The sequence below is a fragment of the Barbatula barbatula genome (genome assembly GCF_947034865.1).
Source record: "Barbatula barbatula genome assembly, chromosome: 4".
Taxonomy (NCBI): Eukaryota; Metazoa; Chordata; class Actinopteri; order Cypriniformes; family Nemacheilidae; genus Barbatula; species Barbatula barbatula.
This window is the reverse complement of record NC_136768.1, coordinates 9,467,550-9,492,386: the sequence shown is the minus strand read 5'-3', so window position 1 is coordinate 9,492,386 and position 24,837 is coordinate 9,467,550. Positions and strand designations below refer to the sequence as shown.

Sequence of the window (24,837 nt, the reverse complement as noted above, 5' to 3'; positions counted from 1 at the left end):
TTAGATATTTCCTGAACCAAATTAGATGGTTAAGGTGACCATTTATAAGCATGACCAAAACCTCCAGGTCCCAATATCAATGATGAATGTGCAGGAACAAAAATAGAAATCATTTTCAGATTGGGAGATTTTTTTTCTCACCACTCCATACATGTAAAAATATTGGGTCACAAAATCTTTCATCTATCAGGACTCTTGTCTGTGAAGGCACAACGCTAACAAACCCATCCGTTTATCACAGAGTAACAAAACCAAAAGATCGGTACATCAGCCAAACACAAAGATGCACTGTCATATTCAGTCCTCCCTTCTCACAAACACGAACCAATCTCCAAAGCTTTCCTTTCAAGTACACAAGCCGAGCAAGCTGTCATGAGCATCCAGCCTTGCACTCTTTCGTTTTCTCTGAAAGCGAAGGGTTTTACTTATTTATGTCTTTGCCGCTGTCATGCAGGTCCTGCTTTCTCAACCTCGACCCACAGAGTTGCCGCCAGCCAAGCCTCATCTATGTTGCATGATGGGAGTATTTATAGCTAAAGGCTTTTAGAAGCCATTGGATTAATTATTGTCTGATGGCAACCGATTTCAAGCAAACTCTGAGATGTTATGCATACAGTATAATTGTGAGACAAGCACTTTATTTGTATTACTTTAATCTTCGTCCACTCTGCCAAAGCGGCATTTTGTCTTTCCAATGGATATTATTACAGGATTACTTAAAACAACAATGTGAGATTAAGATTTACTCGCAACGGCTCACTTCTAGCCTTTAGTTTCATGGCGGATTTCTGCGAGGCAAACTGAGTGCTATACACAGGCGACATGTCGCTGTTGGCCACACTGCATTGGTGCTTATTCAGCAGTCAGAGTTTTAAAAGGGCAACACCAGATTGAAATAATCTCATTTCCCCCAGCCTGAGGGATTTCAACTGAGCTACACGCTGCAGTAGGGAGAGCGAGTGAGCTTTGTTTAAATGCCCAAATCTCAGCAGTCGCACTCTTTGAGGTATTACACACAGATGGACGCTCGCAGCAGATGACAGCCACAATTTACGCCGTTACGCACCGCCAATACACAAACACGCCGCTGACTGGTGGCTGCGATGAAAATATGGTCTCCTTTATTAAAATGGATGAACGTTAGGGAGCTTCCAGTATCACTGTTGTGAAGCAATAAAATTAGTTGGCATAGCAGAAAGCGTACGTGGTTTGGTGTGCCGAGCTGTGGCACTCATTCGGGCAGTGCCAGTTTGAGGTGGGCTAACATAAAATCTCCTTTCTTTATTCTTTGCTAATAATAAGGTGGCACAAAATGTAAATTCATTCTGATCTAGTGCTGACTTAATGTTATTATCATTCAACAATAAAGAAATCATAAGTCTTCTGTAAAAAATCATAAACCAATTTATAATACCCGTGAAAAATGTAATATTCCAGCAGCTGGGGCATCAGAAAAAAGGTCAAATAATTTTTTGGTGATTTTATTTTAAACCCAACTTTTAAATTTGCAGTTTATTTTTGTAATGTAACTTTTAAAACCACTGTAAAATTACAGTGCATGCTTTCTCAAAAAATGATGTATATATGGATTAGGGCAGTCAAACGAATAAATCCCATCCAGAATAAATGTTTGTGTTTACATAATACGTGTCTGTGTACTTTTTCTTGAATATATCTGTATGTGTTTATAAATACAAAATTAATATGCACAGTACACTGACATATATTAAGTAAACACAAACTTTTATTCTGGATGCGATTAATCGCGAATACCTTACAGCCCTAATATGGATCTTATGAACTATGTTTCGATATGAAGTACAAATGTGAATTCACATTTAAAGCAAAGCTAGTGCAGGATAAGTTTTCCCCCTAACTGATTATGAGTAATAGTAAATAACCACAAATAAAAGATTATGTAATTCACAAAAAATCTATTTGATGAATTTATTGTGCCATTTCCGTGGCAGATGGCGCATGCTTTAATCAGAGTGATGGGTTTAGCTGTAGATTATAAGAGCACCAGCCAATTCAGAGACTAAGTTGGACCAACATTAAGCATCGCCCGTAATGAGTCCCTCTGGAACCTTCTGCTCTCTCCACCCTCTAACACCACAGCGCACCGAGAACAAGTGCACAGGGATCATGTTTATCTTCCCAATTAGAGCGGGTAATTGGTCAGGGAGTCAGAGGCCAGAGAAATACTAACCATAAAACACACAGGTACCGAATAGTAAACACTGAGGATCAGAGCAATGAAATATATGAGCTGCTACTAAAATAGCCCAAGTGAAAGCCATTTGGTGTGAAGATCAAATTCGGAAGACCGAGAGAAAGTAGTAGGGGTGAAAGAGGGATGGGTGAAGTAAACTTCCTTACAGTGGAAGTCAGAGAGACTCCGAGATGACAGTTTTCCACAATCACATCCCCTCCGGACAGGTTGTGTTCATTAGTTTGGGGATTGGGGCTCAGTCTGGGGACCAGCTGGTCCACAGAGGAGTCACTATAACTAGGAGCCAGACGAAAATATAATGCTTCTTTAAGCAGTCTGTCCCATTGAACTGGGTTATTAGATGAGAACAAATATTAGTTTCACTTGGATCAGTTAACACTTAAATAGATAACAACAAAAATAGTAAAAATGTTACAACGATATCAAATTAGAGTCTGTACTGTATATGGGTGGTTAATAACCAAAATACAGTAAGCTGTAAAGTGATGAGTCTAAACAATAGGTACTCTTGTCAAAATATGCATTGCTTTGTACTCTTCGGCTTTATAATGAAAGAATTGTATATAGATCTGATTAAACAGCACTCAATCTTTCATGACTTTCAGCCAGACATCAGACAAGACGCAGGTTTTCGTGTGAGTGACGGGCCTGGACCTCATCAGTTACACTCCCATTCAGTTATCTCTCCTCTCATCCGACACTGATAAAGGACGGAAAAGCGCTCATTGATCACAAAAAGCTACTATCAGGATCATCAAACACTGAATCTCATTTATCACCTAATTTGAGCTTCGGAGTTGGGCCGTTAGCCACCACACTGTTACAAGCATATAAATCACTTCATTGAGAGTTTCGGCTTTGAATTTATGGGTCCTTGTACCAAATGACACAGCCATAGAGACCAACAATGAAACTCATTTGGTTTCCCAACATTTCGTCAACGTTCCACGGTTACGGAAAGTGCGACACGTTCATTCAAAAAGTTTTCCCATCAAATCACCACATATGTACATGCTTGTACTGCAAAGATTCAGTGCAGTCAGGTTTGCATATCTTAAATGTTACAGGGAGTGTCTACGTTCAGTTTTGTCCTCTATCAATCATGAAGTAAAAGTCTGTTCAAGTCACTGGACGTTGAAACAGACGTTAATTGAATTAATGATAGGAAGTCTCACCTGTCCTCCCCTTGCATCTCTTTGACCCCTTTTTGGATGACCTCACGAGCGGGCGTCAGCTCAGGGGCGCGACCCACATTCCGAGAATAAAGATCCACATTCCGAGAGTAAATACCTCCGTCTGTGTGATACCTTAAATATAAAACACATAAAAATTAGCACCAGATCGGGATGCTCTTGACATGATAGCACATGATGGTTTCTATTGAGCCGAATGGCTTGTGGGACGTTGGCAGACCAGTTAGATACAATATAAATACATAATAACAAGAAGATAATTTGTCAATTAGACAAATCAATTAGACAGCACAGCAGGCAGCAGCTTGCATTAGATTCATATGCAATACAAACAAGATGGGATTGTGTGCATTCAGCTTTGGTTCCAGTACAGTGCATTTGCATAGGTAGGACATACTTTATAAATTCTAATTACCTTAATAATTCAGTTAAAGACTTTCCACACACAGTGTGTTTACTTTGGGACAGGGAGTTATAAAAATGCCACGGATGAGTGGACACAAAATATATTAGCACGTCGATAATAAGTGTCAAAATTACGCTAATAATTTAGTTTGTTTCATCACTTTTAGCAGATAGTTCAAGAGCCAAGTCATCAGCTTTGTGTCGTAAAGCCTTCATTTTTGCTTTTGACATTTTTCTCTCGATCTATTCATCAGCATAGAGGCACCAAGAATTATTGTCGGTCGTCTGGTGTGTGTTTCTTACCCACTAATGTCATCCGCATGCACATTCTTTGCAAGTATTTCTCCATCACTCCCATATCCGGTGACGTCCACCTCTGGCCCCGCCTCCGAGATCCCGCCCTTCTCCCCCGGCTCTGACCCTCTAACCCCCGAAGCGGCCGCTCTCCTCAGGGGGGCAGTGTACAACAACCTCGAGGCGTCACCATAGCGACCAGTAGTGCCGGCGGTGGATCTAGGCGGGGTGTAGCTGGGTGCATCTCCGGCCTGCAGACGGGGGCTTGACGATTGGCCGAGGCGCCAAGCCATGGTGGAGGTGCGACTGGAGAGAGCAGGGAGGCCACGTCCATTCACTTCTGTAGTTACTGTGCTGTCAAATGTTGTCTCTAGGGTACTAGAAATGGGGAAACAATATAAAGCAGGGGGTTAGATGAAAGAAGTTTGGGACTGCAGAGGGATTTGGGTACTGAGATCAATATCCTGCTTTGAAAACAGCTGATGTGTTTTTTTGAGACACAAGTATACAACACCTGTGCCAAGGTGAACGGTTTCCTTGACAGTTTGAGGACCAGCTTGCACCCTGCAATGCAGCACTCTAGACTAGACTGAAAAATATCGTGCCTTGAATTTGCTTCGTGACATTTTTCTTTCAGGCATTCGTTGTATATCGAACACACTTCATTTTTGAAGGGAAAAAAATATATTTTGTCTGATGGACAAACAGACCGACAGTCGATATTTGCAGAATACATTTATGTATCATAATCGGTTTCGTTATGAATTTTTGTTTTTCAAGGCAATCGATCCCTTTAATTCATCTCCACTTCTGCATGATGTCTTTATATTCTTATCCACAACAGATCGTTCGCATGTCTATATTAGACGGCGTCTCTCCTCACAGCAGGGCTTCTATCTGTAGGTTGAGAGTGTTCAGTGGGGTGTGAAGGACCCAGATGAAGCAGAAAGATTGCCAATGCTGCCGCGTGCGATCGGTACTCTTCATAAAACCGAAGCTATTCTGATCGTGTCATGTCTAATCCACTTCAACAATCAGCGGTCCATCAACAAGACCGCAACGTCGATCTGACCTTTGTAAAGCACTACTGCTATGTATTAGATTGTGTGTGTATGTGTATTGATGTGGGTGTGTTCAAATGTCAAAAGCTTGTTCATGTGGGAATGTGTGTGATGCTAGCCGAGAAAACACATGCTCAAATACAGATGCCCTGATTGACACACCCCACACATGCAAGAATGATGACCACATCCTGCAACAGCCCTCTCTAGTGGCGGAACGATAACACGACAGTATATACAGTATAGCTCTATACGAATTAAAATACAGCTTTGAATATACAAATTCATAAATAAGACATCAGCATCAGACACTTCACAAATTTGTCATCAGCATCAAGATGATGTTGTCATGGATACAGTGCCAATATAGTCATATCCTCACAATCAAAGTGTTTACAAAAGAGAAACTAATTTATTCTAGCTTGTTTTGCATGCAAGTTGGTTAAGAAAATCCAAAAAAGGAAGACTTTATACAAAAGACGCATTTCCGAATACTTTGCAATGGCACGTCCAATCAGTTTGTGTTTTTGAATAGCCAGCCAATAGAGAACTATTAAATAAAGAGGTCATAGATTTGTATCAAAGACGCCGTTGGTCCTGTCCGAATCATAGTGTCCACATCTACTGTTATCCTGATGTGCGGATATATATTGTCAAATATTTGAAAGGGTGGCCACCAGCATTAGTTGTGCCCAGGGCTATAGAAACATTGTAGTGTAGGTGTGTGGATGTTCCTATTTTTAAAATCCACAAGAGAGTTGTGACTCAGCGGCAATGGAGGATGGAAAACAAGCTGGTGATGGTTACACAAATGGTAGTTCAGTGTTATCTACAGACACAAAATACACTTCGGCCGTAACAATGAATGGTGCAGAGGGTGGTTGATTTATTCCAGTGTAAAAGGCAAAGTATAGATAAAATTGAAAAAGCACCATGCAAATAACCAACAAAACAGGAAATAAGTTGGACTTTGACTGGGTGGTACAAACAAAAGTGGTTGTAATTTCCCTTGGCACATATTTAGGTTGTGTGCCAACATATGGAGGTGGAGATAAACTTACAGAGCTGTGCTGGTCTGAATACTGAGAGTGCTAATTGTGAATAACTCTTTTTTTCACAAATCTGCTATTGATAAGTCATTTTGGCAATACTTTAATATAGGGACCAATTCTCACTATTAACACTTGCTTATCAGCTATTGCATATTATTAGAAAATTGGCTATTTATTAGTACTTATAAAGCACATATTCTGCATGACCATATTTTTGAATGATCTAAAAGTGGCCTTTGCAAAAAAGTATGTATGTACAAATAACATAAACCAACAAAAAAACTCCCATTTCTTCTACAAATTAAAATGTAGCAGCTTAGTGTTCTATGACTTTAATACAGTTCACCCAAAAATGAACATTCTGTCATCACTTACTCACCCTCAGTTCCAAACCTGTACACATTTCTTTGTTCTGTTGAACACAAAGAAAGATATTTTGAAGAATGGCAGTAAACAGATTTCATCCCCCATTCACTACCATAGTATTTACTTTCCCAACTTTGGCAGTAAACGGGGATGAGATCTCTTTGGTTGCTCACATTCTTTGAAATATATTTTTTGTGTTTGGCAGTGCAAAGAAATGAGTACGGGTTTAGATCAACTCGATGGTGAGTATATGGGGACAGAATTATCATTTTTGGGTGAACTTTAAGAGTTAGTTAACATCATAGGATATGGAAAACATCAGCTGGTTGCTCTATCTAATCAATTGAACTCCAAAATGACCCGCTGGACTGGTCTCCTGCATTTATCTTCTTCTCTGATGTCACTCCTCCTGACAGCTGCCAGTTCTGCTATATTCTTCTTGACAATCCGTCTCTTAGCAACATGCCACAGCTATTGGGAAAGGGCAAGACTGCTGCATTTTTCTGAGTCTGCTATCCTGCTCTGTTATGCCACTTTTGAATGGCCAAGAAGCTAATTGACTGATAAAACTGGCCTTATATACTTATATACTACACAGAAGTCTTCAATGGAATTAAGGTCATGGAAGCATCCTCTAAAATGAGTGGATTACAGAAGTAATAAAGAAAGATACTGTGTTGGGGTGATGATTAAGGGTGTATTGGGCTTTTTTTTATCAATGAGACGTAGACGTTAGGTAATAAGGCTGATCTAACTAAATGTGCTGGAAATGAGATCAGGAACATAAGAGATGGGTCAGAGAGAGATCAATTGGCTTTATGGAAGATGAACCATCTATACTGAGTGGTATGACAAATACACACACATACAGTATACACACAATACTATAATACAATAAAGCATTCTTCCCAATATCTTTCTCTGTGTTCATTAGAACAAAGAAATATTTACAGATTCGGAACAACTGGAGGGCGAGTAAATGATGACAGATTTTTCCTGTGAATGCCCCATTTTCATTAGTGGTCTCCAAATTTTGGACCCTGAAACCTAACTAAGTTTACATATATTTACATGACTTAATCTGCTGACATAGCATTCAGTTTTGTATACAAAACCCCTTGAGATGCTTGGCCTCAGAACCCAGCGATATAATTCTTTTAATTGTTGTCTGAGATGCTTGCAAGATATTCCTCTTAAAGGCGAAGAAGATTTCTTTCATGTCAATCAATAAAATTTTTAAGCTTTGAAAAGCTCCAAAACTGGAACACAGGGCCAGATTGATACAGCTTTATGGCATAGTAAATGAGTGTATGAAGAAGAAACTCCATATTCGTTTATAATGTACACCATTCATAACGTGAGTTTGTAGATGGATGGGACTTGATTTCCAAAAGCTAAATTACAGGAGCCGGAAAGGTTCCAATAAATGTGTGATGGAATCCGCACAGAGGGCAAATATCTCTGGATAAGACAGGTCGACATCCTCAAGATGACAACTGAGTGATGGCAATGCTTAAAAATAGGGCTCTTTCCTACAATTAAAAGTCATGTCTGGGTCTCTATAGCCTTTCAACGCAAGGCCTTCATACATTATAAGGCACATTCTATTGAATTATTGTATTTAGGCTGTCACGATGATTCATTGTTTTTCCTTATCTTCATTTATTGCAAGCAAAGCCAGACGGCTACATGTCAACAATATATATCTAGTACCTGAGCATTATGAAATCTGCAAACAGGGGTTGCAGTGTTTTTGATTCATTGACTCTGGACTGGTTATCTTTATGGTGAGGAAGTGTCTAACACCTTTTTGGCTCCTGTGTGAAGCAATGCGCTCTACAAAAAAAGCCAAGCATTGATTTTCGAGGAAGATGCTCCCCGTGAGGGAGACCGAGAGAGAGAAAGTGAAAGAGAGAGAGAGGGCCAACGCCATCTGTCATGTCAGAGCTCTGCCTCTGAACCATTTTCCTGTGAAATTACATACACATTGTAACTGAGATAAAGAGACAAGTGGTAGCATACTGTAGGTCATTCTAGAGCTGGACAAATGTACATGATTATGCATCTGTCTGCGTTGTGTTTAAGTCAATAGGTGTTTGGGGATTTGAAACTAGATGCTTGAAATAAATAAGTTAAGTTTGACGTTTGAAAGCATGTTTTTTATAATGTGCACATCTTTGTTAGAAATGTTGGCACAGAGAGGGTATCCGTCGTATAGTCTGTGAGCCAAACGGAGCTCTGTTTTTAAGGGAATTACATTTTGGGGAAAAAATTAAGTGCAAGCTGTCACTGTTTTTTTGCGGAGCTAAAATTAAATTACATGTGTCTAGTTTCGGAGTAAGAAAACTTTTCTTTCCGCCAGGGTTTTTACAATGTTTTACTTGTGATATAGTTTTGTGTACTTAAAAAAATATAAAAATATATATAATTGCTGAATTTTTTTATAATATAGCCACAGAAAAAATGAAGACCACAGCAGTTTCAGCACGAATTGTGACAATTACAGTCCAGTGTATGTTGACTTTCAGCAGAAAAAAACCTCATGTATGACATAAAGTGGCCCGACAGCAATGTGAAATATGTATAAAACCTTTTTCAATCACACATTCATTTGTGCACTTTTCCTAAAATTGTATAACAGTAGAATTGTGTTGTTTAAACATGAATATGAACTTGTTTTCTTTACGGCGTTCCAGAACAAGAACTGAAAAACAATGTATGCCTTTCTTTTCTTATTTTGATCAGTTTGTCATGTTGCAATTTTTCTGCAAATGAATGCAAATAAAAAACTATATTTTCATTTGAATTTGGGAGAAATGTTGTCACCAGTTCACAGAATGAAACAAAAACATGCACATCAATAGTAAATTAAGAATTGTAGTCTCTTCATATTTTCGCGGCTGTATACAGAATATATTTCTCATATCACACGCACCTGTGGCTAATTTGCGTCCCACGTAAACTGGACATGGTTTCTTCAAGATTCTGTCTCAGATCTGCAATGTTCTTCACTGTTCGCATCCTTCTTGTCTCTGGATCTTCCCCTACGGACACAGAGAGAAGAAAACATTGATATTGACCCTGTTACCACTTGCTACTTCATAGTTTGGAGGAATGGACTCAGAATGCGAATCATTTAAACAGTTAGTAAGCGAAGTCTGTCTGCTCTTGCATGTCAACTCAGTTGCTGAAGTTACAGCTTGCTGTGCAGCTGAGGACAGATTTCACGGTCATCACTTTTTCGCCGAGCAAGGAGTAATCTGTGCGTTATAACACCACATTCCAACTCTTAAACCCGGCTTAAAGTTTGGCTGGAGCATGATCTGCCTGTCTAGCAGAAATCTGTCAAATTTGACTGTGAGACGTCCTAATGCATATATTTTATTTCTTACCTTCAGGATAGGATTGAAATGAACTCTAAGTGTGTATGGTCGTACAGAGAGCTACAGAAATTTTCAACCTTGAGGGCGCCAAAAGTTTTTCAAGCCTTAGGTTAGACCTACTGTATATTTTATAAGCAGCTTCTTTTGCACTTAAAATATTGTGCATAATGTCGGCCACAAACTGTGTAAGCGTGTATCAACGCTGCATTATTCATCACACACCGATACTCTTCGGAATGAAAATTAGGTGCGCGAAATTGAGCTTGCGAAGTTTGATTTTAGGCTAAATCTGTTTTGTGGGTGGGGTGGGGGTGTGGAATCACACAAATTTTGGAAGTGAAAATGGGTTGTAGAGGCACTTGTGTAATTAAGCACTTGTTTTTCAACTCATTGAACGGCAACAGATACTCAGAGACACTCAATGAGGCTGATGATGACAGTAAGGGGTCCAATAGCTCCCACATCCCAGACCCAATTTTTAGTTCCAATATTGTCAGGCTTTTCTTCCAATGACTTTGTATCATCACCGGCTAGTAAGCCTAGCATGAAATGAGCTATGGAATAAACAATAACATAAAAGGTTGCTTACTTATTGATTCATTGTGTTGTTATTTCAATGATATTGCATACCTAGTCATCAAAACTTCTGGCCTCATTATTCACTCACAATATGAAAGTTAAAGGCGTTGCAAATTATGTTTCATGTCATTCTTAAACTGCGAACCGTTGCAGGATAAGACATGCTACAATGTTAACTAGTCTGTTTTAACTACCGATGACTTAACAGATGAGCTTATAAACATCAGATGGAACATTATCGAAAACCAAACCTTTGGCAAAGAAAGCAGTATTATAAATATAAACTGTTTTCTCAGGTGTTTTGTTGTTCAGGAGAATTGCATGCATGGCATTAGCATTCACACCTTGAAGCATTACTAACAGCTCTTCCCACCTGTCAGACACCTCCATGTCACCTCCACGTGTAATGAAACATCACATTTTTTGCGAGTTAGCATTTCTGTTTTGGACCAAGCGAAACAAGGCATTGTTGTTATATTACAGTATACCACAGGGCTGTTGAATGCTTCGTTTTGATTGGCTGACGAAAGTTCCACGGGTGTGCATTATATTTCAGTTTAACGCAGAAGTAGTTGTCGACCGAATTACAGTTCCATATCACCGAGCCAAGTTTAACTATACTGAAGCCCACCAAATGTGGATCTAAATGACTAGAACAAATCATATATTTACACTTGGCTTTTCTCTCTCAATGAAGCAAACGCGCGTGCATGTGCGCTGTCTGTCTTCCTCTCGCTCTCGGAAAACTGCATATGCATGCTCAAGCAATGGCTTCAGATGAGACACGTAAGAAATTTGTCCTAACAACAAATGCATTCTGGTACAAATACCTTACAAATGTCTTGAGATAAAACATCGGAACAATGTCTTGTGGTGTGGTAACCGTGGTATAAGCGGAATAATTGACTCCGGTCCGGTAATGCACATCCCGAGGTACCACCCCAAGGTGAGCATTGTTTTCAAAGAATTCAAAATTCAGATATCTGTGAGGGTAAGAGGAAGGATACACTCGACATTATTATGCTAGAATAAAAATCAATGCGTCTAAGAGGTCATGACCAATATATTTTGCCATGATTTACCTCAAAGAAGACTCGGGATAGCAAACCGTTCTTCAAACAGATGGAATCAAACCAACTCGGTGTGGCTCAAGCAGTCTCTGAGTAAAAGATCTCAAGAGGGTTAAAGATGGAAGAGGAACACAATCGTTTAGCGTGACAGTGTCATGACAGACCAACCATCCAAAGCTAGACCGCAGTGGTGAGACACATTTTAGTGAATCATATCCTCTGTGTCCAACATATATCCGGTTAGAGCCCTATTACAAGGAGGTACGGCTCCAGGACACAAACACACACATACACAGTCATCGTGGTTCTACCCTGTGTTACCCATAATGCTTTGCTTTATCTGCCTGTAATGGACTGGGGCAATCAACCAAACAGGGCCATTTTAAACACACATTCACGCAAACACACAGTTTCTCATGTTATCACTCCATGTGAGTCCATACCACACAAAGTGTGCAAGAGGCTACGAGTCGCATATTTGATGAAATGAGTTCTGGACGGCATAACTGCACATGTTGCCCTCTGGGCACAGTTTTGAAAAAAACACTTCAGCCTGTTACCGGTGGATGAGGGTGCGAGGACACCACAGGCTCTATTGGATCAGACGACAGCGTCAGTTTCCATTGATTTAACCTCATTGCGTCGGGTAAAAAGCTCGCCAAGAGAGATCATTAATACACAGAAGTCTTGTTCTGATGCCATAAATGTTATCTAAGGTGTTAAAATGTATATCATGATGATATTTTCTCACCTGAACAGTGATAGTCGCCTGTGCAAAAATTTGATACCAGATGCTATGTCATTTTGGGTGGTTGCCAGGTAATTGCCATGCCGTTACTGGGGCGTTCTGGGTGGATGGCTGACCTAAGCCAAACAATCTCATACTCGTCTCTTTGATCCTCTGATCCCTAGGTGTGATTCAGGTCTTGAAACAGAAGTCTATAGGATTATTTAAACCTGAAGTCTTGATTTGTTATATCCATAGCTCACAGACTGTTACCTGGCGCAGTGAAATATTTAGGCTTAAAGGGATACTTTACCCAAAGTTGTTCCAAATGTCTTTCTTCGACTGAACACAGAGAAAGTTATTTGGAAAATGTTTGCAACTGACAATTCTAGGGCACCATTGATTACTACAGTAGAAAAAAACAGTAGTCAATGGTGCCTAAGAACTGTTTGCGTTCCTAAATTCCTCAAAATAATTTTTTTCTGTTCAACAGAACGGTATGGTAGTCAAGGGTGCCCCAGAACTGCCAGTTTCTAACATTCTTCCAAATATCTTTCTTTGGAGGAGAGTATCCCTTTAATACATGCAAATATAAGCAAATATGTGATGGCTTGACTTATCACGCACCCCTAAAAACATAGCAATAACAAAACTAGCATTATTTATTAGTGACCATAACAGTCATTAGGTAAGAGAACATTACTATCAGAACGAAGTGAATACGGCTGAATTATATCAATTAGATGAGGTGCATACAGCCCGTGGTTGGCCGTTACCTTTGGATAGCTGAAAATAAAAGCATGGATCACACAGACGGTGGGGTAAATTGAGCTATTGATCAGAGCAGCAGACAGCATGGCAACACTTCCATAGCCCGCAGGTGAATCTGGCTTCTAAATGTTCTCCTATTCCACGAGGCGAGAATCATGATTCACCCAGACACCCCCCAGAGATGTTTCTGATGCAGTTACATGCCAGACTCCAAATGCACTTATAAAAATGACCAATTTCACAGCAACAATCAGAGACAGCTATGTTACGGCAAAGTTTTAGCGCTTAAAAGAATTTGAGTGTCACTGTGTGTGTGTGTTTATGTGTGGCACGACACTTACAACGTTTCTGGGGGGTTAAAACCTGCTCCAGGTCTCCCAGCATGGTCATTATAACCTCTTTATCCAACTGTGCCTGTTCCTCTCTGGCACTCTCTAGTTCTTCTGCCCAGTCTCCTCCTGTGCTCGCTGACCCTGCTCGTGAGACCTCATCTGATCTCCTACCGCCGCTCACATCACCCGCCGCCTCCGGTCGCTGGTGCCGCTGAGCGGGTGCCATCCGGCTGGATTTACGCCCGCTGGGAACGGGTATTAGGGAGTGCTCGGATTGAGAGAGCACTTTGGTGAGGGACAGAGATAGCGAGCGTGCTCGTGCAGTGCTGTCTGGGTGCCGGCGGGCACTGCCTCTTCCGTGTTGGGGCGAAGGTGATGACGACGATGCCCCTGAGGTTGACGAAGGGGGGCGCGATGGTTCATCCAGCTCGAAGGCGTAAACCCTCTGCTCCCCATCGCTAAGCAGCACCAGGTTACCAAGGGAACGCTGCTTGCGAAGGTTCAGGTTATCCGGGACGGGTTGCGGCGTCTTGCGTGGCGGGCTGCCACCCTGGAACACGGAAAACTCTGCTCCTCGCTTCATGTCTGATGTTCTTGTTCTCTCGTTCGTTACACTTTTTTCTAAGTTTGGTGCCTCACGCAGATCTCCTCACATGATGTGTGCGTGCAAAAGAATTGTAAAGATCAGGCAGCTTCAGGTGGCTGCTGGCACTCACGCACACGCTCAGATGTCGATTGGCTCAGGACGCCTGCGCCTGCCCGCAAAACTGCCCCTTACACCAGGGAGCTTCAAATACCATCCTGCCCACACGCACGCACTATCGGCTCAGCCAATAACCAGCATGCAGGTGCGCACGCTGAGATCATTCTCTTCCTCGTGTTCCTCCTTTTCTCTTTCCGACGCTTTTTCCTTCAATGCAGCACGGAGACGTGCAGGGAGCGGATCGGCGCCGGGTTTCAGTTAAACTAAAATACACATCCTTCACGGCATCGCCTCTCCTTCCTGTTTCTCTCTCAGCGACCGAGGACTCTTCACACACTCTATTAATTACCGGCTAGGGCGAACGCATGTGGTTTGCTCTGAGGGACAACAGAGAGAGAGAGAGAGAGAGAAAGAGAGAGAGAGAGAGAGAAAGAGAGATAGAGAGGGTGCGTCTGTGCTCGGATGTGAGCTCGCCTGCCGTCTTTTAACACGCCGTGTTCTGTTTTATTCCCTTTATTCATCGCTTTCTCTTTTCTTGCTCTCTCTCGCTCTCTCTTTCTCTTTACTGCGGTGCTAGCTGATTTCCTGTTGCTGTTGGCTACCGTGTGAGCACACGCCTTCAGAGCAACACAGGTATGTGTGTGTGTTTTGTGGGAATAGTGTAAGACAAAACTGTAGCTTGTAACGCTGTGAGCTCTCTCCACCTTTCGAACAAATTAATTCTAAAAAAAATTGCACTGCGAGTATTTAACCACACATTTGATAGCATTATGTAATTTTATGTTTTAAAAATCAGAAACAAAACTGTATATCCTGCTATATCAAACGGACTACCAGCCTATTCAACTTTTTGTTACTGTACAGTATATTAAAAATGTACAACAACTTTAATATCACCCAACATTACCCAATCAACCAAACATGCAAAAACATACAGTAACAGGTGCATGTATGTTGTTCTCGTGGTATACAGTAAGTGGAATGACTTTAATAGCCGGGTGTAACCCACAATGCACTGCAATGGGAGGAGTTCTGAGGTTAATGTCTTTAAGTAGTCTATTTAAATATGGACCATGAGTTATGTTTAAAAAAGCGACTTAGATGTTTTTCCAAATATTCCCTAGGAGAAACAACAAAATAACGAAATAAGAGTACACAGTAGAGTATAAAAACGTATAGGCTAAATTGACTACAGGTATTTGAGTCACATTATTTGGTAAGTATTTAAGATCATTTTGTCCATATCATTAAAATGATTGAAATATGTTCGCAAAGACCAACTATGTGACACAGGTAAGATGATTACCAATTACAAAACTTCTTATCGAGTTTATATAGGACCAACAATGTATATTAAATGGATAATGTCTAATGTGAAAGATGTCTATCGTGCAACAGTTTCATCTGTTATTGAGACAAAAATATTTGTCAAAAATGTGTAAATGCGAAAAGGCGTAATAACTAGTAACAACGCTAAATCAGGAAAACATTGCAATCTAGCTCTTCCACTTACATTTTGTATTTATTTACAATCGCACAGGGTAAAATATTCTCCTTTTGTCTTAAGCAGACACACATTCTCATTGACGAACACTAACCGCTGTGTTGTTATGGGTTTGTGTCTGCAGTCACTCATTTTAATTCAACATTCCAGACATTTTTGTGCATTCTAAAGCACTAATTTGTATCTCATTAAAGGTTTGTTTTGAGTTCTCTCGTGTAACTGGAAACAAGTGACATTATGTGTCCTTCGAAATTCGAAGTAAACAACTAAATCTCTTCACACAGAGTTAACAAAATGCGTTGAAAACATGACGATCAAGCTCAGGTAGGATCAGTGAAAAACATACAACAGCAGAGGCTCTGCTGATAAATATACAAATAAACAAATAAACAGGCGTACAAAAGCGCTGATGTCACAGTGCAACTTCCAATTCCAGCGACAGCGTTTTACAAATGCAGCAATCGCTGCTATTTGCATTTATTTTTCAGAGCTGGATGTTAAGATATGTGCTCGTGCAGCGCCTGAGCCCCGGGCACCAATCTTCAGCTATCAGCTGTCACATCACAGCCACACATGCAGACAGCACACAAGCACGAGTAAACAACACATTCTGCTGCTTGGCCTCCCAAACAAGCCGGCCTTTCTCCACCTGTCATTTCTGACCTTTGCTTGCTGTGATAGCAACGTGGAACTAAAGGCCTGCAGAGTGAATCTGTGCCTATGTTTAGTGTGTGATGTTCCTGTAGGTCTGACAGTGTGAGGGTGCACATGTGGTGGGATTTGTCCTACCTGAGATCTCTTCTAGGCACTGTTTGGCAGTCTTGCTGTAGACCAGATCTTTTGTGGGACTGAGACACGGTTCAGGGGGTATCACAGTGGTGCAATCGTTTTCTGAGTACGTCCTGAGTGGGAAAAATAAAACATTTTATTAGTATTACTTGGCTTTTGAATGCTTCATTCATATTATTCATGAGACCGCAATCCACATGTGGGGTTGTCCTTATTTTATATAATTTAAAGAAGTTTGGTTCCATAAATAACCTAGTGTAACCTGACAGCCGCAAAAAGTTTTCTTCCTATTTTTGAGATCTTCCACAAAGAAACACACCCATGAAAATTTTGGCCGAAAAAAATACATAACATTCACTGCTACAACAAAGTCATCCCAGGATACCTGCATTCACCCAGATAAACTCTTTCCCTCTCTCTCTCTCTCTCTCTCTCTCTCTCTCTTACACCAGCCAAATATTTCAGTGGCATGTCACACTGTTAGTTTCACCATGTGTTTCATACTCATGCCATTGAGATACACTGCATTGCTTCTGACAACACACGCACTCGCTACTCTTCCTCTGAATATAAACAACTCATGCAGAAGGAAAGAGGAGCTTAAACTATCATGGTACCTTCAAGCATGGCTGAATTGAATGAATTCATTTATCGATGCAATTGCACAAAGCAGACAGATTCAACAGCAGGTCATACCCTCACTGGCGACATTTTTGGGCTCATTCCCATGTAGGTGACGTTTTTATAACATAAGTATATGAAAGCATTATGCCTGTCCTTCAAGGGGCTTATTATTCTGTATTATTGTATCATTGTTGTATGGTTTAAGTATTACAGGATAGATCACACAAAAATGAAAATACAGTCATTATTTATTCACCTCGATGTCAACGAAAACCTGTATATGACTCTTTCTACTATGAAACACAAAGAAGATATTTTGAGAAATGTCTCGGTGGTTTGTGTCCGTACAATGGAAGTCAATGGGGGTTAATGTTGTTGGGTTACCAACGTTCTCTAAATGTCAAACAGATTTGAAATGACATGAGGGTGGGTAAATGATGAAAGACTTTCTATTTTAAAGTGAACTATTCCTTTAATTTATAGGCCATATTATATAATGGAATACATATTACATATTTTATATTTAAATAGAACTTTATAAAATGTGTATTATTACCAGCAGAACATCGTTTATGTATGTAATTGCTCACTTTCATTTACAAGAATTAAATCTCTGACTATTAAGAGATCAAAAAAATAATCTGCCTCTACCAAGTGTGTGAAAAGGTTTATTTTGGACCCTGGGTGTGGTTTTAAAAACTGCTTGCACTTTCGACCTCTTCAAAATGCAGCGCATTGACTCTCTGCAACATCGAGCGCTGTCGCAGTCCTGCAGGTTTTACAGTGTCAAGAAAAGCTTCTCATGAAGAAAGATGAGTACCAGAAGAGTGGAGAGTGATAAGGGCTCTTTCCTGAAATTCCATAAAGACTTTGTGTTATAATCCTTATGAGACAGGACTGTGAATGCCAAACGCAGCTTTAAGAGAATGCCATCGTCTTGAACCTGTAGCAGGCCAGTAAGGGTGTGTGTGTCTTTACTAACAACTTTTCCTTTAATACTAATTTTGTGCAGGCATGAATTTATACAGAGGTGAGTGGGTCGAGAAATCTTTATTATACTAAAGGGATAAACCTATTACTATCCCTACACAACTACCTAGCATCCTCGTCTTTTGGTTCATAATACTCGTCTTTGTTCATCATTGTTTGTCTTTAACCTCTTTATAAAGCTGACTCAGATTTCCTTCCCTCTGCCTATCAATCTCTTATTGCACTTTTCTCTTTGTTTCTATTCCCTTTTCCTCCATTCAAACCCATTTACCATCAATTAGTCATTATAATCTGTGACATCATCAGTCTCTCAGTGATGACTGTGGCAGGCCACACCCCTCAAGCGAGGCATACAGGGTCTGGCCAACACCTCCGCAGATCCCCCTCAGACTATTAATAAAAGCGAGATGAGACGTTTGCCTGCTGCTTTTTCTTACAATGCACTTGTGAGGCAAAGGACAGATGATCAGTGGGTGTGTGTTTGTAGGTCTAGAAGCTCTCTCGATGAACTTTCTTAAGCAATTCTGTCTCTAAACTCCGAATGTCTTACGTTTGTCTCTCATTATTGTTGCTATATAGTCAGCCTGTGTACATAAGATTTATGTAATGTCACTCGTAGGTCTTGGTACATCTGGGATCAACAGGAATTTTGTCTGGATGGTTTTATGAAGAAAGATTTAACCGTGCTAGCATTACCCCCACGGTTATATTTAACAAGACATCCTCTGATTCCACTGCAGCATGAGACCTTGGGGCTTGTCTGTAGGTTGGTAGACTGCTGGCAATCTTTCAGGAATAAAATAGACTGTATATATTTGGAACATGAAACTTTATGGAAAGTACAACTGAAAAGAAAAAGTACCACTTCAAACTGAGATTATGTTGGACAATTATTGCATATTGCATGAATGTGCTGATATCATCCCTCATCATTTTGCGTTCATCATCATCATCAACAAAATGAGTTATTGTTCCATACAATATATACTCATGGTGCTCACTAACTGATAAGTTCAGTTTTGCTTTGTTTCCCTCAGAATTTAACCCAGATGCTTTCCAAAATCTGTATCACTGTACTACTGTATCTTGTGTCTATTACATTTAGCAACAAAGATTCTTCAAAGTATCTATCTGGTTAATGGAGTGCCCAGAGCTTTTAGACACCCCATGAATGAGAATTCATCTTTGTCTCTTTTTGTCTTGAGGGTAATTACAGAGACTGGGGCCTGCTGTGTCAAACATAATGATAATGATTTCACAACCTAAAATAGAACCCAGAAACCCAAATCTGTCTGTTAGACTCTTGCACTTTCAAGTCCCTTGACGTCATAAGAGGTCAGCGAGGTCGCTAGTCTCTAGTATTCCACCAACTTTGTTTAAAATGAGAATGTGTATAGGTAAAATGACCACAAGGAAAGGCCAATTGCCTTGCTCGCATAACAGGAAGTATATACTTTGCGAATCCTTAGACCGGACATGAACTTAAAAGTAGTCCAGATACTAAATCATCGACTGACTTCTACTGACATTTTAAGAACTGACAGCCTTCACTATTTGCTTTCATTGGTTTGAATATGGCGGCATCAGCATTTTTCCCTAAAGTTCTGGAGAATAAAAAGTCATACAGGTTTAAAACGGCAAATGTATGGAAAAACATTTTATTTTTTAAGTAAACTAATATTTCAAGGTACCCTTCAACATTGTCAGCATTTAGAATGTGCAAGGAACTTGCTTTAAAAACCATCCGTTGTATTATATCAAGTTGTTTTTGAATCACTCACCTATACATGAAGGGTGCGACTGTTGCTGTGTTGGGATGGTTGTGCTGCTGCTGTTGGGGTAGCTGTACCGCCCCGTTACCAGCTAGTGCCCCAACTCCACCCAGTCCATGAGAAGCAGCGGTTACAGAAAGTGCTGAAGTACTGGTGGACGATACCATGCTGGTCTTACGATTTTCCAGCCCTCCCAAAGATCTCTGCATATACATAGACTGACCACTCTTGCTAAGTTTGGTCTTTTCAGCAGCCGTCACAGGTACGCTGGCAGCACTCGGTTGCGATACTGCTGGCTTGGTTGTTGCAGTTGGAGCCTTCAAGCCGGGCTTGGGAATGCAGCTGGAGGCAGGGATAGCACTTTCTTTCTTCACTGAGGCTGAGGTTTTGCTTCCTTTGGGGATGAGGCTGGCAATCTTGGAACTCTTCTTTGTGGGCTCCACTATCACCGGCTCCTCTTTGGGTGGTGTGCTGGCTTTGCTCTTCGTCTTGTTTTTGTCTTCTTTGTCTTTGGGCTGTGGTAAGGACTTAATGTTGTGGTTCTTGCAGTTGTTGGCTACGTTCTTGTTTGGGGGCGCGAAGGAGGCCATGGAGTTCTTTCCCTGCTGTTTTGAGATCCCACAGGGTGGCGTAGGACTGCACGTGCCCTCATCTCCACACTCCGACAGGTCGTCCTCCTCCTGTAGAGCCATCTCGGCAACCGAGGGTGAGGTTCTGGAAGCGGACCGAGGGTTGATTAGGCGAAACTTCTCCAACATGGAACGCTGGTTGCCGGGTGCCGATTTGGAGGCGTCTGCGATGTGGGGTCGTAGACGATCTGATGAGCAGGGAGGGGTCGGGGAGGCGGTCGGGCTGGGCGGCTTGGTGGCCAACATGGATGAAGTGGCACTATGCTTCACGTTCATGGACTTGCTACGCCAAGTCTTTCCAGCAGTGGGAGAGGGTATAGCAGAGGCCAGCTGCTGCCCGCTGGTGATGGAGGGCACCGGGCCACTTCCGTTCATACTGCCTGGCAGAGGGATGCCTTTCACCGATTCTGTTCCAGGGAAACAGAACAAACAGTGGACACATCTGTTAAACTAATACAATAACACTCTGAATGCAACAAGAAGTGTGTTTTGGCTAAGAGGAAAATGACGTATAACTATAGCAATGATCAAGTATTAACAAGACGAAAAAGTTTGTAACAATGGGAAGGTGTCCCGTAATAGATAGCTTTCCTTCCAAATCTTAGCAATTCCACTGCACACTGGAATCCATAGCAATGCTGAGATGCACTCAGGCAGAAAATTGGCTCCTAAGTTGATTTTGTGGGATTTTAAACATTTGATGCTCTGTTGTTGGCACACAGCCTGAATTTGTAAATGCATTGGTGGTGCAGAGAACAAACATGGCTCATAAAATTATACTATAATACAAGTAAGAGTTATGTGTAAAATAATGAAAATGATGTTAAATGATAATCATACGGTTCCATGTTTGAAACATTAGCATGTGTATACACTACTGAATCTTTGTATTACACTGAAAAAACATCTTAAAGACTTGGTTTAGTTGTACTTACCTACTTATACTTAACTAGTTGTAGTGAACAACTTCATTACATTTTTTTTTATAAAAAATTGCTTTATGAGTCAAATAAACTTTAATTATATTGAACTGACTTAAAAATATATATTTTTATAAAAAGTTCAATTGATTCATAAAGCTCTTTTTTTATTAAACAAATTATTGTTTATTTATTTAGAGATTTTTGAAACAGTGTATTTTATGGTTATGTGTGTTTAAATCTATGTGCCATAACATCATATTATACACTGCAACTAAATTTTTCAGCTTGTCCCTAACTTTGAAATCCACTCAAAGATGTCAAAGACATTGAAAAAATCTAAAGAACACAAGAAGAGAGACTTCATTTGGTTCCATTGAAAATCTCGCAGATGAAACTGTGATTGGCCTATGAATGAGTATTGTGTGGATCGAGCTTCTGTGCATGTGTCAGCTAAATTAACCCTGTCTTTGGAGATAACAGCATCAACACATACACCAGACCAATGAATCGCGGTTACCATAGCTACACGTCTTTTTTCCTCACCGCTTTATTCGTTCAAAGTAAAATGTCACTTTAGTCTGAAAAGTCTGGGAATGCCATACGCAATTCAAAACACGTAGGTGATGCTATAACTGGATGCTGACAGATTTCCAGGTCAAGGATTCTAGATAAAGGTCAAACTGAGGATGTATGCCTTTTCTTTAAACCAACCATATAAAGAAAACTACACAAATGTGTTGTTCGAAAACCAAGTTAGTTGTCTTGTTGACTACTGTATACACGAGGAGCTGCTTTATAAGGCTTATAAAATTGCTGATACAAAAAGTACACACAAATATATAGCAAAAAATGGTGTGCTTTTTACCTTTAAGTATTGAATTGAATATATTTGTTTGATTTATATATCTCATTAAAGTCAATAGCAATGTTTTCTTTTTTTGGGGGGTGATTAGTTACTTTAACATGCTTAAAATGGACTAATTCAACATTACACGACTGTTCAATGGCTGTTGTATCTTTTTTAAGGCAGGCCTTAATTTAGATCATAAAAAAGAGCTACAGTTTACTCTTTCCCTTCATGCCCCTCTAAAGCTTTCTCTAGTCTGACAGACTGCATTCGACAGAGGAAAAAAGGTCAGATGGTAGTTTGCTTTTCTCATCTGCAGAGGTATCGACTCAACAGCACTGCAAATCAAGGTTATGAGGAATATTAAGCCCAATGGAAAAGGGCAGGGAGGGGTTTGACAGACACATCGCCTATAAGGACTCTCAGATTCATCAAAGCTCCGTCTGCCATGTGAGACCCTCTGTCTGGCTTTTTATGTCACCCTGCCCTCTCCATAACCGGTGACGGTGAACCAGCATCTGTGCTAACATCGAACAGGGACCGGTAAAGACCGGTATGAATCTAACCGGGCTGCGCAGCCAAAACAAATAATCTGTGAAGGAACTCATTTGGTTGGATTTTTGTTCTCCGATAACCAATCCTCGCTGCGCCGGGTGAATGAGGGGCAAAAGAGGGGTCACGCTTCTTTGAACTCACAAGCTGACTTCAATCAGCACAGTCTATCAAGTCCAGCGCAGATTTATGAAGTAACCAACCAGCTAGGAGATTTACACAGCGGTGTGTGGTGAACTTTGCCTTGAATGATGGTTCGGCTTCAACGGGGAGATGAAAGTAGAAGTGAGATCTGAATAGGCTGGTTATGGGGGGACAGCAGAAATATAACTCGAATGTCGTCTATAAACATAAATAACGGATGGGCTGCAAGAACTGACACTTGTTGACCTTCACAGATGTGAACATTACTGCATGAATGAACCACATCAGAATGTTATTCTTTTATTACCCGGATATTATTGCTTTGAAAAGCTTTTTAAACAGGGGAGGTGTCTCAAAGCATCTAGCCATGTGCAAACAGCTCTCTCGTTCCCTTGAAAAGTGTCTCCATCTAGTGGATAACTAGATGTCCATTAAATACAGCAGTCACATGTCAGATACTATTTTATTGATTTTAAAATTACATTATATTGAAAAAAAATTATGTTTGCAGCTCACCTCTGTCATTGCCGCTAGCATACTGGAGTGGTTTGTTCTTGTCGATGCTGTTAAAGCTCTGGCTTCTTCGGTTCAGGTTCGACGAACCATGGACTTTACTGCTGCTGCTTCCGCTGCCCGCAGCGGGGACTCTAGAGGGGCCTGGTAACCTGTTGCACACACATAAACACGGGTGGACATTATTTATTATGTTTATGTGTGGGGGCTGTTCACCGCAATGTAGGTGATTTCAGATTTTACAATGGTTGTACACACTACAACATATAACACAACACACAAACTTAACTAAGATGTTTCCAAACATTTGAAAGACTATATGCTATGTATGTTGTTTTTGTTGTATAAAGCTATCATAAAGCTAAATATAATGACTGCAGACCGATCAACGCCAAGGAGGTTAAATAAGTCAACGTTCAATTCAAAATATCAATAACATTATATTACTGTAGCACTTCACAAGTTTGCATTGTTGCAAAGCAGCTGTAGAGAAAATACATTTAACAGTATATAATTAAGAAAAACAAATAATATAAAAACAGGTAAACTATAAAATGCACAGTATTAAGATACATGGCATTATTGCACGTTTTTATAAGATGTACAGTAGCACTACTGTAACTGAACAAAATCAAGAGGGTTGTTTTACGTATGAAACTTTGAAACAATATCTCTTCTAAAGCTTGCTGACACAGAAAACACATAATGGCTTAACTTGACAGCGAACCATACAAACCCGTACATGTTTTTCATTTATTGTCTAATATATTATGCATTTTGAATCGTTCATACGTTAACATGTCAACAAAATAAACTGCTGTTATTTCATCTAAAGGACGTAATAAAACAACCCTTGATTTCACGTTTGTATGTATATGTGTTTCAAATATTGATAATTTACTGTCACAGGAAGCTTGTAATTTCATGCCGGTGCCAGTTCTTAATTGGACAAGGTGACCCTGTGACACGTCAACCTAATGACATCACATAAACATGCCACAGAGGAAAAGAACAGCAGGCGTTTGACATTGGCCAACGCTGAGATGTTTAACCTCGCTCAAAACGGATTACCGAATACTAACAAGACAGTTCTTTTAAACAAGCCATCTTTATATTAGTTAGTCACATACCCTGCATGCTTTGAAAAGTCGAATTTCCAAACAATGACAGCACCTTTTGTATAACTGATGGATTTGCAAATGATGACATAAGCAGTTTAGATGCATGTCTCATAAAATTTCTAATGACGCAACTTCATCACTCCATTTTTCCCATCACACACTTCTGTCCGTTCCATTAACCTGATGCTAACGGCGCAGTGGCAGCTATGGTAATACGCAAGCATTAAAATGTCTCTGATAAGGCATATTGAATGCCATTT

The 24,837-nt window shown here is 40.4% G+C and overlaps 1 protein-coding gene across 2 annotated transcripts in view; it reads right to left on the bottom strand.

Annotated features, from left to right (window-relative positions):
• The window catches only part of nav3 (neuron navigator 3), a 121,926-nt gene that overhangs the window by 34,799 nt on the left and 62,290 nt on the right, over nucleotides 1–24,837 (bottom strand). For both annotated transcript variants that reach the window (XM_079455013.1, XM_079455014.1), the window contains exons 7-12: nucleotides 23,460–23,608; nucleotides 19,858–20,884; nucleotides 16,463–16,575; nucleotides 9,540–9,648; nucleotides 4,135–4,503; nucleotides 3,409–3,540 (exon numbers count right to left, since the gene is read on the bottom strand). In XM_079455013.1, coding sequence (XP_079311139.1) covers nucleotides 3,409–3,540; nucleotides 4,135–4,503; nucleotides 9,540–9,648; nucleotides 16,463–16,575; nucleotides 19,858–20,884; nucleotides 23,460–23,608 — 1,899 coding nt within the window. The remainder of the gene's footprint in view (nucleotides 1–3,408; nucleotides 3,541–4,134; nucleotides 4,504–9,539; nucleotides 9,649–16,462; nucleotides 16,576–19,857; nucleotides 20,885–23,459; nucleotides 23,609–24,837) is intronic.